At 53.4% G+C, this 17508-nt stretch overlaps 1 protein-coding gene across 2 annotated transcripts; it reads left to right on the top strand.

Annotated features, from left to right (window-relative positions):
• The first annotated feature begins 1903 nt into the window (after positions 1–1903).
• Positions 1904–10099, top strand: LOC103560123 (serpin A3-8). 2 transcript variants are annotated; one of them, XM_070594558.1, is made up of 5 exons: positions 1904–2080; positions 4024–4677; positions 6572–6845; positions 8462–8612; positions 9698–10099. In XM_070594558.1, the coding sequence occupies exons 2-5, from the start codon at positions 4041–4043 to the stop codon at positions 9902–9904; spliced, it is 1269 nt and encodes a 422-aa protein (XP_070450659.1). In that variant the 5' UTR covers positions 1904–2080; positions 4024–4040; the 3' UTR covers positions 9905–10099. The 2 variants fall into 2 exon arrangements, with proteins under 2 accessions (XP_070450659.1, XP_070450660.1); XM_070594559.1 differs by having other exon boundaries at positions 1910–2076.
• The last annotated feature ends 7409 nt before the right edge of the window (positions 10100–17508 follow it).

The raw sequence follows: 17508 nt of genomic DNA on the forward strand, positions 1-17508 counted from the left end.
GTGTCTGAAACATGGGGCGAGCCACAGCACCCCCGGGGAAGAGATGGGAGGTGGCTGATGTGATAGAAAATGTGGCAGGCGGAGACCACCCTGGGGGGGGAGAGTGGAGATCCCTGGGGTCTAAGAGACTGTCTGAGGCCAGACAAGGCCGCCCGCGGGGCCGCAGGAGGACGTGGGGCGCGCAAGGTCCTCCCTTCAACAGCATCCGCGTAAGGACAGAGCTGTGCGGCCCACAGCTGCCTTCACGCCCCTGGTCCCCTAAAATCAGAAACCTGTCACTGTCCTCGTGACCGATAATCGATACCCCCAGGCCACAGCCCGTGTATTCCAGACCGACTCCTGGGGTCTTTCCAGAGGCTGACGCAGAGCCCGGGCAAAGCCTTGTAGCTGGAACCAGGACGCCTCACCTTCCACTGGGTGACCCCAGCAGGTGGCTCCTCACGTCCAAGGTCGCTGGGTCTCTGTGGCCAGGCTGAAAACAGGTTGGCCAGGAGTGGCTCTGCGTTTCCTGGGGAGGCAAGAGCTTGTGGGCCTGCCTGGTACTGAATCCCAGCTGGCACTTACCGTCCTGCGACCTGGGGAACGTCTTCATCTCTCTGTCCCTCCGTTTCCCAATATGAGAAATAAGATCATGGAACCTAGTGAGTTCTCACCATAAAGTGAACAGAACAGCTGTGGTTATGCCATCGTTATGACCGGGCCTCTGTGTGGGTAAACGGAAGAACAGGTAAACTTGCTTAAAAATAGGGAAGGCCAAGCGTTCACCCACTGACTGAGGCATCGGCTACGTGGCACAGGCCATGTTGTGAAACCGACCTGCTTTCTTTTATAATCCTCAGATTTCCCTGTTCCCTGTCTTCCCCTGATCCTAAGAGCCAAGCCAGCCAGTGATGTGGATTTGGGTTAATCCGCGGCTCCGTAATAAATCATTCCGAAAGTTTGCAGCTTAGAACAAGAAAACATTTATTATCTCATAGTTTCCAAGGGTCAGGAATCCAGGAGAGGCTGAGCTGGGTGGTTCTGGTTCAGGGCGTCCCATGAGCTTGTGGACAAGGCCTGGGCTGGGGCTGTGGTCCCTGAATACCTGACAGGGCTGGAATGCCGTGTCCAAGCTCGTGGCTGTGGGCAAGGGGCCTCGGGCCCTCACACTGTGGGCCTATTCCCGGGGCCGCTTCAGACGTGGTCTCCCCGGCGTGTGTGTGCGTGTGTGTGTGAGAGAGAGAGAGAAAGAGAGAAAACCCAAGACAGAAGCAGCAACTTCTTTTTAAAACATTGGCACCTGAGCTAATAACTGTTGTCAATCTTCTTTTTCTTTTTTCTTTCTTTTTTTCTGCTTTTTCTTCCCAAATCCCCCCAGTACATAGTTGTATATTTTAGTTGTGGGTCCTTCTAGTTGTGGCATGTGGGATGCTGCCTCAGCATGGCCTGATGAGCGGTACCATGTCTGCGCCCGGGGTTCTGAACTGGCAAAACCCTGGGCTGCCGAAGCGGAGCGTGTGAACTTAACCACTCGGCCATGGGGCCGGCCCAGAAGCAGCATCTTTTTGTAACCCAATCTTGGAAAGGATACCCCATCCCTTCTGTCAAATTCTCTTCACCAGAAACAAGTCACTGTTAGCCCAGCTGAGGGAAACTTATCAAAGAAATACAACACGTTAGCTGGGGCCTTCCCAGGGGGATAAAATTCCGGGACATATTTTCCATTGTTTTCCTCTATGTTTCCTGGATTTTCACACATTCCTCAATGAGTATTTTACCAGCAAAAGAAAAAAAAATATGAGAAAGTTGTATCTTGTTTGCTGGGTTTGGGTTTTTTTCAAGAGACAAAAAGTTCGGAGCTGTTCCTGTAACTGGATTGTTTGAGTAGATCTAATAAAATCCATGTTGCCGGGAACGATCATTTGACCGTGTCCAGTCTGAAAACAGAACGCTTGGTTGTCCCAGGAAACATTTCCCAAGCAAGGGGAGGAGTTCTTTGCAGGGATAAATAAGCCTTAGGACCCTTGAAAGTCCCACACTCTAGGGGGCAGGCGCCAACATTGGAGCCGGCAGGCCAGCCGCGCCCAGCTCTCCGAGGCAGGTAATCTGGGTTGCTGCATGCTGGGAGCAAAGAAACCCCCTCTCCTAGGGTGGCTCTGGGCCTTGGCCAGAAGCCCTGGATTGTGGGTGCGGAGGGAGCTGGGAGGAAGTGTGCCAGAGTGCTGGGGAGAGTTTTGGTGCCCTCGGAAGATGAGTCCTCTCTGTGGGTCTGAGTTTTCAATCTGCAAAGGGGAGGATGGGCCACGGGTCTCCAATGGTCATTTCTGCCTCCGACACTTTTGGATTCTGATTCGAGGCGGCTGTGGACCACCCCCCCCACCCCCCACCCCCACCCCCGTACAGCTGTGTATCAACCCTCAGGATCAGAACTCCCCCGAGGGCAGAAGTTGCTTCCCCTGGCCTGGCACAGGGAGTTGCTCTCAGAACGTGCCGCGGACGGAGTCCTTGTCCTGGGTCCCTCTGGGCAGAGGCCACGGGGTCTCCATGGGGGCTTTCTGGGGGCTCTGCCTCCCCTCCAGGGCCCCCAGCCAAGCAGGCTGCGTCTGCCCAGCAACAGGAAAGACAGACAGCTCAGAAACAGTCAGCCTGCCAAATTGCCCGAGCTGAAAAGCCCTTTTTCTTCAGAAATAATTTTGGGGGGAAAATAACGTTTAACTCTTTTCCAAAGAAATGGTTGCATCAGCGGAGAGTGAACAAACATCTGAGGGCATGGAGCCGCCTGTGTCCCTGGGCTTGTCAGGAGGCCTGTCCAGGGGCCTCGACTCCCTCTCCTCCCCTCACCCCGCCTCTGCCCGCCCCTCCTCTTCCTCCTTCCCTTTCCCTCTTCTTTTTCTTCCTTCCTGGCCACTCCCCGCTACACACGCTGCCCTTTCCTCCTCTGAATTTGGACTGAGTGGGCGGAGCCTGAAGGTAAATCACCCTGTTTGCCCGCAGACACTGGCTTTGAACTGGGACTCTCTCCGATCCTGCAAGAGTTCCATCCTCTCTCCCCACAGAATTGCAGCTCTGGCTTGTAGTTTCTGAGAAGGGGGACGTGTAGGAGGACGTAACGCCTCTGGAACACCTATTAGGAGCCAGGCATCTTCACCATTCATCTCACCTGAGCTACTCAACCCCTTGTACAGAGTTGGGAAGTGAGGCTCAGAAAGGTTGAGTCACTTGCTTGTCACCACACAGCCATCACCCAAGTGGCCAAAATGAAATCCTCATGCAGGTCTCTGAGACTCCGAGGCCCACAGTGCTTTCTCCCCACAGAAGGCCTTTCCAGGCTTACAGTGGTAACAACCCCCATGTGTCAACCTGGTAGGGGCTGAAAAGAACGTTCCTCTTTCCTTTGATCTCTGCATCCACCCTTATCAGGACCATCTATGCTCTAACATGGCTCGAGCTGCTTTTTGTGCCCTCTCTTGAGGAGCCCTCACTGCGACCAGGCGCCACCCAGAGAGTGCCCAAGGTCACACAATTTGTCAGTGAGAGGTCCAGAAAGAAGCTGTGGTCTCTGCCTCTGTCCAGGGCTCCTTCCTGGGCTTCTCCGGGGGGGCAGAAAGAGGGTTATAAGGGGAAAGGAGCCCCTGCTTTCTAGCCCCCTCTGACCAGCCTGCTCACCAAGCAGGAAGCGGAGGCTGCGTTCTGACTGCACGGCACCTCACACCCATCACTAGCTACCCCACCCAGAAGCCAGGTAAACAGGCTTCTCACTGCCCCTCCCCCGCCTCCACTTGCTTGCTGTGTGATCTTGGGCAAGCCTCTTCCCCTCTCTGTGCTCAGTTTCTTCATTGGGGAAAATGGCCACAATTATAGTAATTACCTCAAAGGGTGAGAGGGAGCACAGAATATAGTCGTGTATGTTGGGTGCCCAGGATGGTGCCTACCCATGGGAGATCGCAGAGCTAGCAGAGGCGGAGACCAGAAGGCAGGCCACACCAGGGCAGCGGGAGGTGGTCAGGGCACCACCTCTGAGATTAACGGAGCTTTGCTTTTCAGAGTTGAGGGCAGAGAGAATGTCACCCCTCCTGGCTCTGGGGCTCCTGGTGGCTGGGCTGTGCCCCACAGTCCACTGCCTCCCTGGGGACATGCCTGACTCGGGGAATGTGGCCCAGGAGGACCAACCCAACAGGACGTCTGTGGACAACCTCAGATTAACCACCAGCAACACCGACTTCGCCTTCCACCTCTACAAGCTGCTGGCTGCGCAGACCCCCAATGAGAATGTCATCTTCTCCCCTCTGAGCATCTCTATCGCCTTGGCCTTCCTGTCGCTGGGGGCCCGCAACACCACCCTGACGGAGATCCTGGAAGGCCTCAAGTTCAACCTCACGGAGACCCCCGAGACGGAAATCCATCAGGGTTTCCAGCACCTCCTGCACACCCTCAGCCAGCCCAACCCACAGCAGCAGCTGAGCGTGGGCAACGCCATGTTCCTCAAGGAGGAGCTCGAGCTGCTGGACAAGTTCAGGGAAGACGCCAAGGCGCTGTACGCCTCTGAGGCCTTCCCCACCGACTTCAAGGATCCCGCCGCAGCCGAGAAGCTCATCAATGACTACGTGGAGAAGAAAACCGAGGGGAAAATTGTGCATTTGGTCGGGGGCCTTTGCAAGAACACAATGATGGTTCTGGTGAATTACATCCTCCTTAAAGGTAAGTGCCCGGCCTGCGATTCGGCAGAAAACGGACTTTTAGCTCTGAGCCTCCAGGGCTATTTCTGTCCTGGCTCATGAACTGTGTGATTAGGCCAACTGCTCGCAGGAAGGGGCGTGGGCACCAAGGCTCCACCTGCCCCTAGGCACCGTCCTCTCTTGGGGTTTTACAAATTACAGTTGGCCACTGCAGGACACAACCACAGAGAGCTCATTAACCCTTTATTGGAGGCAAAGCAGCACTTTTTATTCTGACTTACGCTTGCCCGGCTACCGGAAGGAAGAAGCCCTCCTTTCAATTCTCTCGGGGGTGGGCGAGAACTTCAGCTCTCTCTCTGAAGAGACACTTTGGGACATGCTCAGGACGGCCCTTGCCTGTGCACACTGCAGGACAGTTTCTGACCTGGGCTCCATCCCGACTCGGGGCACTTAGTCTCTGGTGGGAGGGGTGGGGGGAGTGTCCCAGCAGGGCTGGTGGCTATCTTAGGGGGAAGACAGCCTCTAAGGAGCCTGGCCACCCCAAGGTTCTGCAGCTCTTCCCTCCTATAACCTTAAGAGTGGAAATGGCAGGTCATCATCTGGGGAAGAGCCCGGGGGGGCCCTTTCTCAGATTCCAGTGGGTCCAGTGCCCGATCCCATTGGCAGGAGCTCAACAAATGCAGACCTCAGCTGTCGGTTCTGAAGGGGCGGGGCACAGAGAGGTCCCTCCTTACGGAGCCAGCAGTCCAAATGGGGACAAGGAATAGACAGGAGCACAAAGAAGGATCGTTGAGTCAGAGGGTGGTGAGGTGCCTAGGAGACAGGAGCTGCGTGGAGACCCAGAGAGAGCCCTGGGCAAGCCCTCCTGGACCCGTGTTGTGAAGGTGTGGAACGGGATTTCTCTGTAAACCTCGTCCAGCCCTGACCTGCTCTGCTTGTTCTTTGAGTCTCCGGTGTTCTCTTCTCCTACCACCCTGCCTGTCCCAGGACTCTTCCCTCCAAATTCTCCTCCCCAGGGACACACCAGCCACCCGGGCTTCCCCCGCCTCCTGCCTCTAACAATGGGGATGCCGGCCATGGTGGAAAGCAAACCGAGCAGGGGAGGTGGTTCAGACTTCCAAGGCAGCCCCCAGGTCTCTAATCTCCCCAACAAGCTCCCGCGTACCCCACTGAGTGCTCCAGTCCTCCTGGGGTGCAGACCTGTTCCCCTCTCCTTGGGTGACCTCTGCTCTGCCCTCGGGGTTCCTATTTTGCTCCTTGCTTCTTCAGCCTGCTTCACAAGGCTGTGGGTATATGTGCACATCCCTGCAATGCCAATGACGAACAAGGGTACTAACACTGTTCCTTTTAAGGAGTTAGGGATGTCCCATTTCTCCCCAGGCCCCCAGCCTAATTCCCATCTCTCCCAAATTCCTGGAGGATTCTCATTTAGCCCAATTAACCAGGTCTTTGATTCATGGCCCCCTTCCCAATCCAGACCTACAGGGCTCACCGCCATCCATCCTTAACAGCTTGCCAACTTGTCAGGGTGGTTTTTTTTTTTTTTTTTTTTTTTTTTGGTGAGGAAGATTGGCCTTGAGCTAACATCTGTGCCAGTCTTCCTCCATTTTGTATCTGGGATGCCACCACAGCATGGCTTGAGGGGTGGTGTGCAGGTCTGTGCCTGGGATCCAAACCCGTGAACACCAGTCTGCCAAAGCAGAGGGCGAACTTAACCACTACGCCACCAGCCAGCCCCTTGTCGAGGTGTTTTTGCAAACCAAGACAGGGCCATCCCTAAGAGGAATCACGGGGTGGCCATTGTTACACTGAGTGTCTTCATGGCTCAGGGAACCCGGGCAGAGGAGGGGGAGAGGCAGGGTAGCCCTCGCATTCACAGAGTTCTCCAAATGCTCCCCCCTCTACCCTGCCTCTAGCCAAGTGGAAGACCCCGTTTGACCCCGGAGACACGTATGAGTCGGCGTTCCATGTGAGCAGGAGCAGGTCAGTGCAGGTGCCCAAAATGAGCTTCGAGGAGCGGATGGTGCCCTTCTTCCGGGACGAGGAGCTTGCCTGCACCGTGGTGGAGCTCCAGTACATCAGCGATGACAGCGCACTCTTCATCCTCCCCGACGAGGGCCAACTGGGGGCCGTGGAGGCCGCGCTGCTCCCAGAGACCCTGAGGAGGTGGCGAGCTTCTCTGCGGATGAGGTGACTGCCCTGCACCCACCTCCCTTCCTGCCATCCCAGCTCCTCCTCGACTCCCCGTCCGCCACGACTGGGCGCCTCGCTGATATCCAGGGTGCAGTGGGGCAGAGCCTGCAGGACAGGGGGAGTTTGGGGTGACCCTGCCTTTTGCTGCCTGCGTGGCTTTGGGCAGAGGGAGGCGGGTCTGGGCCCAGGCCCCACGGTGGGGCAGAGGGAGGTTTGTGAACAGCTGTGCAGGGGAAAGAGCACCACACCCAGGGTCCCCCTCCCAAGGCTCATGGGCAGCAAGTGTGACCTCAGCAGCTCACTCCTCTTCTCTGGAGCTCAGCTCCCTACCAGCCGGGAGGAGTGTCCTTGCCCCCAACCCTCGTCCTGATGGGCAGTGATGAGAACCCACAGGGGTAGTTTATGTGGAAGACACTTCCTAAACGACAACGGGCGGGGGACCTGCCCAGACAGAAAGTTGAGGCCGCAGCTCTTCCCCAGCCGCTGTCCAGAGGCCAGACACCTCCCAGGGTGCCTGACTCTCAGCCCCTCCTCACTGCGGGTCCCAGGAGACCCCAGGACACAGGGACCCCACTCCACCCATCCCTGGACTCCCTTCACGATGCTTTCCTTCCCTTGACACCAAATAGCTCCCACATAGCAGGGGCTCAAAGAATAGTTGTAAATGGATAGAATATTCACCTTTAATTTACAAAGCACTGAGGAAATGCGCCCGTACACATTCCTGGCCATGGCGGGTGCTCAATAAGTATTTGTTGAATGAATAGACGAATGAATAAATGAATGAATGAATGAATGAATGAGCATGGAGAGGAATAGATACTTCCCTGCTCCCGTGGGACTCAAAGTTTAATGGGAGATGACAAGAGTCTTAAGGGAGATGGAAGCCAAGAGAGGGACGCTTGGAGGTGGGAGACATCATCTGTTGCTCCAAGAGCTCACTGCCGGCTCTGCTCTGAAGCAGAAGCAGCCCCTGCCCTCACACAGCTCACCAGGGAGGCAGGATGGGGACCTTCAATTAATTGTTTCAGGATCCCCAAGCCCCTTGGAATGCAGCCTCGATGCCTCTAGCCCCTGCTTGGCCGCCCATCTCTCCCCCACCCCCTCAAGGCTGCCCTCCACACTGTGAGCATCCCTTCTTTCTTCCCCCCTCCTGCAAGTTCATCCAGCTGCCTCCTGCCCTCCTCTTCACCCAGCCAGCTCCTTCTCCTCCTTCGGGACACAGGCTCCATGCCACCTCCTGCAGGAAGCCTTCCTGGTGCCCCTGGAGCCGGCTGCCCCTGCACAGTCTCCCAGCCCGTGGTGGAGCCCCCTTGTGGAGGGAAGGTGCTTCTCGCTGCACCACAAGCTTGCAAGAGAAGGGCAGGGCCAGATGTGGGGAGCCACCCAGCCCTGGCGCACTGCCTGGCACCTGTGGGCACTTAGAGACAGGAATGGATAATTAATGCATTAAGAAGAGTAAGCATAAGGGGTCATGAAACCAACAAAGGAGAACTAATTTCCAGCGAGAAGGGGGTGGTCAGAGAGGAAACCAGGCAAGACCTGCTGTGAGGTGGGGAAAGGGCAAGCACCAAGTCAAGCCGATGCTCAAATTTATTTTTCTCATTTCCTAGGTGGATAGATGAATTATACCTGCCAAAGTTTTCCATCTCCAGCAACTATGAGCTGGAAACCATACTCACCCAGCTGGGCATTGAGAAAGTCTTCACCACCAAGGCTGACCTGTCAGGGGTCACAGGAACCCCTAACCTGTACGTTACCCAGGTGGGTCTTTAAACTTTGGACAATTCATCCTCTGGGTCAGAGCTTGAATGGTGAAGGCCAGGCAGTCGTTTGGGGAGTCTCGAACTGGCATAAATACCTGCATTTCTCCTTACCCTCTCCCCCTCCCCGGGACTCCCCCAAGCCCAGGAGAGCTGGGTCATCAGCATGTGGGGGCTGGTCCCCACCTCCCTTGCAATGTAATGCGACACAAAAGCCCATCACGGGGAAGAGCCTGGGGTGGGATCAGCAGTGGACGCCACCCCATGCTCCACCTTTTGCTGCCTAAGGGGGGCAAATCATTAAAGTCCTGTACCCCTCGGCTTTTTCATCTGTAAAATGGGGGCGATAGGCTTGGCAGTGTGCAGGGCCTGGCAGAGTGGCTAAGAGGTAGTGTCAGTGGCTATGGGGCAGTTATGATGGAAATACACTAAAAGGCAAGAGAGAAGACCAGGGACCCTTGTGCTGTGTTCCTAGAAGCAGAGTGGTGAGAACCACTCTCCTCTGTACCCACCTTCCAAAGGGTGTGGTAACAGAGGGATGTAGTTGGAGGGGTCCGTGTGGTCCAGGGATCTGAAGCCACATCCCATGCAAAATAGCCAGGGACTCCAAGGATGTTTAAGCTGGGGCAGGAGAGGTGCTGACAGCAGTGCTGGCTCGTCCAGTCCGAGGAGGGGTCTGCATCAGCTGCTTCAAGATGGAGGGGCCCCTGGAAGTTTATTGCAAGAAAAATACCTTGCATTGGGCTTGCCCCTTGCCCCTACAAGGGTGGGTGTTTTGGGGGCAGCACAGTCTCTGGACTCGGACAGAGAGAGATTCAGATCAGGGCACCCTACTCTGTACCTCTATGACCCTGGGAAGATCACTCACAGCCTCTGAGCCTCAGTTTGCACATCTGTGCATCGGGACTATGCAAAACCGGCTGACAGGGTGGTTGGGAGAAACCAACAAATTGGACAAGTTGGCCAGTGCGGTGACAGCCAGCAGTAGGTGCTGGATAAATGTCAGTCCCCTGAGAGGTACACAGGCAGGCTGCTGACCTCCCGCCCACCCTGTCTCTGGTGGATAATGCTCTGGTGTCCCCACAGGTGGTCCATAGCACTGTGCTTGATGTGGCCGAGGAGGGCACGGAAGCAGCTGCTGCCACAGGAATCAACATTGCTTTCTCGTCCGGAGTAATGAACCCTTTGATAGTGGATTTCAACAGGCCCTTTCTGTTATTTATAATCAGCAAAGATACCCAAAGCATCCTCTTCGGGGGCAAAGTTGTGGATCCCAGTCAAGCCCCTCACTAAGGAGCGGGCTGCCCGGGTCTCTGGGTACAGCCTGGCCTCTGTGCTCCAAGGAGCTAGTGTGCCTGGCCCTGCCTGCTCATCCTTGGAAAGGTGACGATGACTCTGCCTGGAGTCTCCCACGTGCACAGGGAGCCTGTGTCCTGTTCAGTTGGAGACCCTGAGACCTCTCGACAGCAATAAACCATCTTCCTTCAATTGGGTGCTCTCCCTGTGCCTTTCCACCCTGATCTGTCTGACCCCTGCCCCTGCCTCTGCCCCAAGGCCAAGCCCCAGACTTCCCACACAGGCTCAGCCCCACCCCCGGCTCAGGCCCCTCTGCCTTCAGCTTCATCAGCCTGGCCAGGGCCAGACTTTGTGCCTGTGGCCAAGCCCGCCTGGACCACAGCCCCAGGACTGGGGTAAGCTGCTGCCTGATTCCTATTCCCCTGGGCTCTCGGGACCCAGTTCCTGTTTCACTCTTCTCTCCCCCAGGGCCCGGGATCTGCCCACGTGCTGCCCCTTGCAGAGGCTCCTCACCCGACCACACCTGGCACAGCCTCTGGACCCCCTCGCTCTTACAGCTAAGCTGGGCCTTCCCCCTTCTGGGATCTCCCCTTCTGCCCCCCAGCACCCTCATCTGAGGAGAGTAGCTACTTCCCAGGTTCCCAGCAGGAGCTCCTCAACTGCCTTGGCAGCTCCAAGTCCTCCCCCTCAGGTGATCCCCCTCCGTGCCTGGAGTGCATGGCTGGGGGCAATGAGCTGTCAGTGCACACCTGCTGTAGCAGTGGTCCATGCGGTCACTCATCCCACCGATGTCATCAGGAACAGAGTGATCTCTAGGGACAAAAAGGCAATGATGACGATGTCAACAACTGAAGAGCTGACATCTCTCTGCCAGGCAATCTGCTAAGGCTCTACCTGGAATAGCCCGTTTAACCCTCGTGATGACCCTAAGAGACAGATTCGATTATTAGTCCCATTTTATAGTGGAGGAAACTGAGGAACAGAGAGGCTCAGTAATTTCTCCCAAGGCCACACAGCTAGTAATTATTGCCAGCAGGATGTTATCCCAACCTGCTCGATATCAGGAACACTCTCAACCACAAAGCGATTCTGTCCTTAAAAATTTTCACAACGATGGCCCTCATGGCACTTAGAATCTGATAGATGAGATAGATGATGAAACACGGCTCTGGAAGCAAAGAGGAGAACACCAAACTCGGTTGGGGAAGTCAGGGAAGGCTTCCAGGAGGAGGTGATTTCTGTGCTGTGAGCAGAGGAAGAGTAGAAGATGGTCAAGTGAACAGAGAGGAGAATGTTCCAGGAAGGAGAAAGAGTAGTGGGGGTATTTTCAAGAAATCAAAAGGAGTTGGGCAGCTCTGGAGCAAGGAGTGGAGGAGTGGCAGAAAGGAGGGGACCACAATGGAGTTGTTGGGCCGCCTAGGGCCTGGCAGCCCAGTAAGGAGTCTGGAACAGTTCCTTAGAGCTGCAGCAGCTTTAACGGAGTTTAAATAGAGAGTTGATGTGAGCAGAGTTGCATATTAGAAAAATGACTGGCTGCTGTGTAGAGAAGTGATTCTGGCCCAGGACCTGGGGCGGGCGGGGCATTGGAGGGGCTGTCACAGGAAACGGGGCGAAGCAAGTCCCCGCTGGAGAGGGAGAGCGGGGTTGCGAGGAGACGTGATGTGACTCGTGAGGATGTGGGGAAGAAGGGAGGGAACCCCCGCATAAGGGTTTGACCCCTGGGCGATGACAGGAATTCGCTGAGATAGGACAGTCGGCCGAAGGAGCGTGCTGGGAGGGGACGTGGACACGTGCGGGCTCGGACACCCCAAGTCTGCGGTTCCCAGGAGACACCGAGGGATTTCCTCAGGAGAGAGATCTGGGCTGGCTTCGTCCTGCCGGATGGGCAGGTGAGCACCGAGGGGAGGAAGCCCCTACAGTAATGCCAGGGAGCACGAGGAGCAGAGCGAGGCTGCCCTGGAGGAGCCACTGGGAAAGGCAGCTCACCAAGGAGAGTGACCAGAGGGCAGAGGAGGGAGGAGGGCGCAAGGAAAGTCGTCCCCAGAAACCAAGAGGCGAGAGTTGCCAGGGGACACGGGGAGGACTTGGGGTCAGGTAACAGTGAATGGGCCCCTGGGATGTAGCTACCTACAGCCCCTCGGGAAGGGCAGGCGGGGCATGCAGAGAGTTAGGGGAAGACTGCAGTAGGCTGGAGAGGGAGCGTGAGTGCGGATGACCTTTCTAGATGTTAGCCTTTTAGGGGAGGAGAGAGAGGGTGGGGGGGTGGCCAGAGCTGTGCTGGAGAAGTTTGTGTGCTTAAAGATGCGGGAACACGGGCAAGTTTTTCGGACTGTAGGAAAGATTCAGGAGGTGGGGTGACAAACAGCCAGGGATGCAGCGTAGCACAGCTCCTAAGATACAATTAGTATAGGTGGCTTGAGCCCCGCCCCAACGTGGACAGTGAGCGACCATCAGGGTGGCACGAAGCATCCCCAGAGAGAGCCCGGTCCTGGGATGGGATGAGACGGGACAGGATCCAGACCAGGTGGAGGGCGAGAGTCCAGGGTCGAGGCTCCCACTGTGGCAGGAAGGCAGGCACAGGCCTGCTGGGGCCCGGGGGAGGTGTGTGTTTCTCAGCAGGAGGCTAGGGGGCCTCCTCCTCTCTGATGGCTCTGGTCATTTCCAGTGTAGGAGGCAAAGGCACCTGCTGAGTGACATTTGCCAGGGGTGAGGGTAGGGGAATCATGGAATGGGACAGAGAGCGGACCAGGGTGTCACAGCAGGTCTGCCAGGCTCAGCAATGGGTCCCCTAGAGGCCCGATTCCATGAAGTGCTGGCGGCTTCAGCCTCTGTAGTGGTGGGTCTCTGCCTCCACAATCAGCAGCCTCCTTGGGGGTTTCAAGAAGGCCAAGTGCTGGGCAGAGGACGGGGTTAAGAGGGCTGAAGACACAGACCAGAGAGAGATTGCAGTCGTGGGTCTCAGATTCGGGCAGGGGACACAGATGAGGGCAGAGGAGCTGGTCCCTGGGGGACAAGCTGAGAGTAGGGACGGGGGCAGCAGGAGGTACAGGAAGGGCCTGTTAGAAATGTGAAAGAGAAAGGGGATCAGTGGCGATATGTGTGTGTGTGTGTGCATGCACACGCACACATGCACATGTGTAAGAAAGCAGGAAGTCACTGAAATGTTTGCTCCTAAGTCTGAAAGCTCCTCTAGAGGCAAGAAAGAACATTCTGAGAGGCTTTTCCAGGTGAATTAAGTCCTCATCTGCCCGAGTCCAGGTCCCTGGGGCTCTTCATCCCTTGGCTGGGCCCGCCTGGCACCCACGGGAGGCGGCTCTGACCTGCCCCAGCCCTCAGCCCCGTTCCCTCCTGCCCTGGGTCCAGGTGGCTAAGGAGCCTGGGGCTGCAGCCCAGGGCTCATCTTCGTCTGGGTCTGGGTCTCGCTGGTGGAAGGCTGAGTCTCTCGTTTAGGGGGGAGCCTGGCTCCATATCTTTGACTCTGGGGCTTGGTGTCACTCTGCTCCCTCCCGTGGGGGCCAAGAGTCCATCTACCTGCTCGTCACCAATTGTTGCCCTTGACGGGCCTCCCAGTACAGACCACCTGCAGGGACATCCCTAGCGTCTGTTCTGTTCTCCCTCACTGACCAGAAATCAAGTCCAGGTCTGAAAAGGCACCAACACAAATAAAGGACACGTGTTCGTTTTCTCATTCAGCCAACACGGATGCACACCCTTGGAGTGCGGGCTCTGGGCTAGCTCTGGGCCTTCTGGGGAATGAAGGTAGACCCGGAATTTGCCGTCGTGGAGCCCGCAGCCTGATGGCAAGGAGAGAACTCAGCGTGGATGTAGCAACTGTTCTGATGGGCAGGCTATGGATGCCAAGTAAGCTCGGAAATGAGCCCCAAAGTGGGGGATTTGAGTCTGGCCTCCTAGAAGAACTGTCTTCAAATCTTAAGTCCTGTACAGTGAAGAGGAGACACCTGGAGGAGACAGGTTGGTGAGAAAGAAGAGAGAGTGTGTGTGTTCATGCAGCTAGAAGAAGATCCTATGGTCTTGGATCATGGACTCTGAGGGAACGTTGGTCACCTCTGAAGCTATGGAGAACAACAGACAAGACCACATCTTACAAAACCTGTTAATGATTCTATTTCTGTTCCAGCTTTGTTGGGGTATAATTGACATAGAACATTGTGCTAATTTAATGTGTACAAGGGGATGATTTCATCCACACATAGAGTGAACAGGGTTACGTGCGTGTTCATTAACACCTCCATTTTGTGTGTGTGTGGTGAGAACATGTACACCTACTCTCTTAGCAACTTTCAGTTATATGATACAGTATCGTTAACTATACTCACCATGCTGTGCATTGCTCCCCAAACTTATTCGAGTTCTGACTAGAAGTTTGTACACTTTGACCGACATCTCCCCATTTCCCAACCCCCAGCCCCTGGCAGCCACCGTTCTACTCTCTGTTCCTATGAGTTTGGTTTTTTAGGTTCCACATGTGAGTGAGATCGTCCAGTATTTCTCTTTCTCTGTCTGACTTATTTCACTTAGTGTAATGCTTTCAAGGTCCAGCCATGACGTCACAATGGCAAGATTTCCTGTATTCTCATGGCTGAATAATATTCCATTGTGTGTGTGTGTGTGTGTGTGTATAAACACACATAGCATATGTTTTTCTCCAATCACACTCAGACAGATGCTTAAGTTGCTTCAATATCTTGGCTATTGTGAATAATGCTGCAGTCAACATGGGAGTGCAAATGTCTCTTTGGGACAGTACTTTCCATTTCCTTTGGATGAATACCCAGAAGTGGGATTGCTGGATGACAGGGCAGTTTTATTTTCAACTTTTGAGGAACCTTCATATTGTTTTCTGTAGTGGCTGTACCAGTTTACATCCGCATCAACAGTGCACAAGGATTCCCATTTCTCCGCATCCTGGCCAACACTTGCTATCTCTTGTCTTTTTATAACACCCATCCTAAGAGGTGCCAGGTGAATCTCACATGGCTTTGATTTACATTTCCCTGATGGTTACTGATTTTGAGCATCTTTTCAAGTTGGCCATTTGTATGTCTTCTTTGGAAAAATGTCTATTCTTGTCCCACGGCCATTTTTTAATCAGATTGCTTATTTTTTTGCTGTTAAGTTGTATGAGTTCTTCATATATTTTGGATATTAACTCCTTATCAGCTAAAGGATTTGCAAATATTTTCTCCCATTCCATAGGTTGCCTTTTCATTTTGTTGGTGCTTTCATTTCTGCAGGTCTTTACTTTGATGTAGTCCTACTTATTTATTTTTGCGTTTGTTGCTTAAGCTTTGGGTGCCTATTCAAAAAATCGCTCCCAGACCAATGTCAAGGAGTTCCTTCCCTATGTCTTGCTCTAGGAAGGTCTTATGTTCAAGTTGTTAACCCATTTTGAGTTAATTTTTTGAGTTGTGTAAGCTAGGGGTCCAATTTAATTCTTCTACATGTGATTACCGAGTTTTCCCAACACCATTTATTGAAGTGACTATCTTTTCCCCATTGTATGTTCTTGGATCCCTGGTCAAATATTGGTTGACTGTATATGCAGGAGTTAATCTCTGGGCTCTTGATTCTACTCTATTTGTCTACGTGTATTTTTATGACAATACCATACTGCTTTGACTATTATAGTTTTGTAATATAGTTTGAAATCAGGAAGAGTGATGCCTCCAGCTTTGTTCTTCTTTCTCAGGATTGCTTTAAAAAATTACAAATATGTGGAAATTAACACACTCCTGAACAACCAATGGATCAAAGAAGAAATCAGAAGGGAAATAAAAAACCACCTTGAAATAAATGGAAATGGAAATACAACATACCCAAACTTATGAGATACAGAAAAAGCAGTTCTAAAGGGAAATTTGTAGCAATAAACACCTACATTAAGAAAGAAAAAGATCTCAAATAAACAACCTCACTTTCAAGGAACTAGAAAAAGAAGAAGAAATGAAGCCTAAAGTTACCAGAGGGAAGGAAATAACAAAGATCAGAGCAGAAATAAACGAAATAGAGATCAGAAAAACAGTAGAAAAGATCAATGAAACTAAGAGCTGGCTTCTTGAAAACATAAATAAAATTGACAAACCTTTAACTAGATTAAGAAAAAAAGAGAGAAGACTCAAATAAAATCAGAAATGAAAGAAGAGACATTACAACTGATACCACAGAAATACAAAGGATTGTAAGAGACTACCATGAATAAATGTATGCCAATAAATTGGACAACCTAGAAGAAATGGATAAACTCCTAAAAACATACAACTTCCCAAGACTGAATCATGAAGAAATAGAAAATCCAAATAGATCAATAACAAGTATGGAGATTGAATCAATAATCAAAAATCTCCCAAGAAAAGCCCAAGACCAGGTGGTTTCACTGATGAATTATATGAAACATTTAAAGAAGAATTAATACCAATCCTTCTCGAGCTCTTCCAAAAGCTCACTCTTGCTGCCAATGGGAGCATGCATAGGAAGCCCTCCACGGGGTGGGGAAGTGGGAGTGGGAGCGAGACACACAGAGCACTGGGGGTACCTGCAGGCCAGTTGGGGGGATCGGTGGGTGAGGTGCCCAGCAGCTTGTGGGTGGGCCTCCCGATGGAGTCTGTGACGCGGTTAGTAGGCTCCACGACACAATGACGTGTTCCAAGCTCCGGCTGCTCTTCTCCCAGCTGCCCACCTCCCCCAGGTAGCGCAGCTCACAACTCAGCACTGTGCGTGGGGCAAGAGAGGCATGAGCCTCTTCGGCAGCATCCTGCACGGCTGGGGAAGCCAGGCGACCACTCACCTGCTCTTACTTTCCCCCATGGGACAAATCACAGGCTAAGAAGGGCTCTCTTGGCGCTGAGCTCTGCCGCCTTGGGAGAGGGGTGACCTGGGTAAAGTCAATGCACCAAACTTGGATTTTTTTTTTTTGTTCCAAGGGTATGCTGGAACTTCTCCACTGGACTCCGGGTCTTTCACAAAGGCTGTCTTGTCCGCGGGTGATTGTCTAAATCAGTGGTATCCAGGGGCTCTCAGACCACAGCCAACAGAGGCTGGAGCCAGCCCATAGGCCACCTCAGGGTCTGGACCTGAGGTCTGTACGACGATTACCTGATGCACAGGTGTGTGAGATTGGCATATGGTGCTGGATTCCACCGCCCCCACAACAGCACTTTTGTCCATAGATGGATGCTAAATTATTGTTGTTGAGGTGGGCATATGAGCAAAGAATGTCTTATTTGTCCATCTTACTGATGTCATCCACAATTATTTTAGCACTTATTCACAGGGCCATGGGTAACTGTGAAATATTGTGAAAGGGGAGTGTATTGATTAGATTATGCTTTAGAAAGATCACGCTGGCTGAGGAGGGGAGCACGGATCGGGGATGGGGTGTGGGTTGGGTGAAAAGAAGAGAAACACAATGACCAGGCATTCTAACCTGAGCCAAGGAATTGAGGAAGTGTGTAGAGAAAAGGAGATTAATTGAAGAGATGTCAACAGATTGACAAGACTTAGTGGTTGTGCAAACGACGGGAGGAATCAAGGATGACACCCAGGATGCTGGTCTGTGAGCCTGGGAAACTGGAATTCACACT

This window comes from Equus przewalskii, chromosome 25 (assembly GCF_037783145.1).
Source record: "Equus przewalskii isolate Varuska chromosome 25, EquPr2, whole genome shotgun sequence".
NCBI lineage: Eukaryota > Metazoa > Chordata > Mammalia > Perissodactyla > Equidae > Equus > Equus przewalskii.

Bases quoted from the DNA above. Each gene is read 5' to 3' on its own strand.
- LOC103560123 (XM_070594558.1), top strand. From the start codon at position 4,041: ATGTCACCCCTCCTGGCTCTGGGGCTCCTGGTGGCTGGGCTGTGCCCC. The intron at 4,678-6,571 runs GTAAGTGCCCGG...CCCTGCCTCTAG, and splicing joins GAATTACATCCTCCTTAAAG to CCAAGTGGAAGACCCCGTTT. The intron at 8,613-9,697 runs GTGGGTCTTTAA...GTGTCCCCACAG, and splicing joins CTAACCTGTACGTTACCCAG to GTGGTCCATAGCACTGTGCT.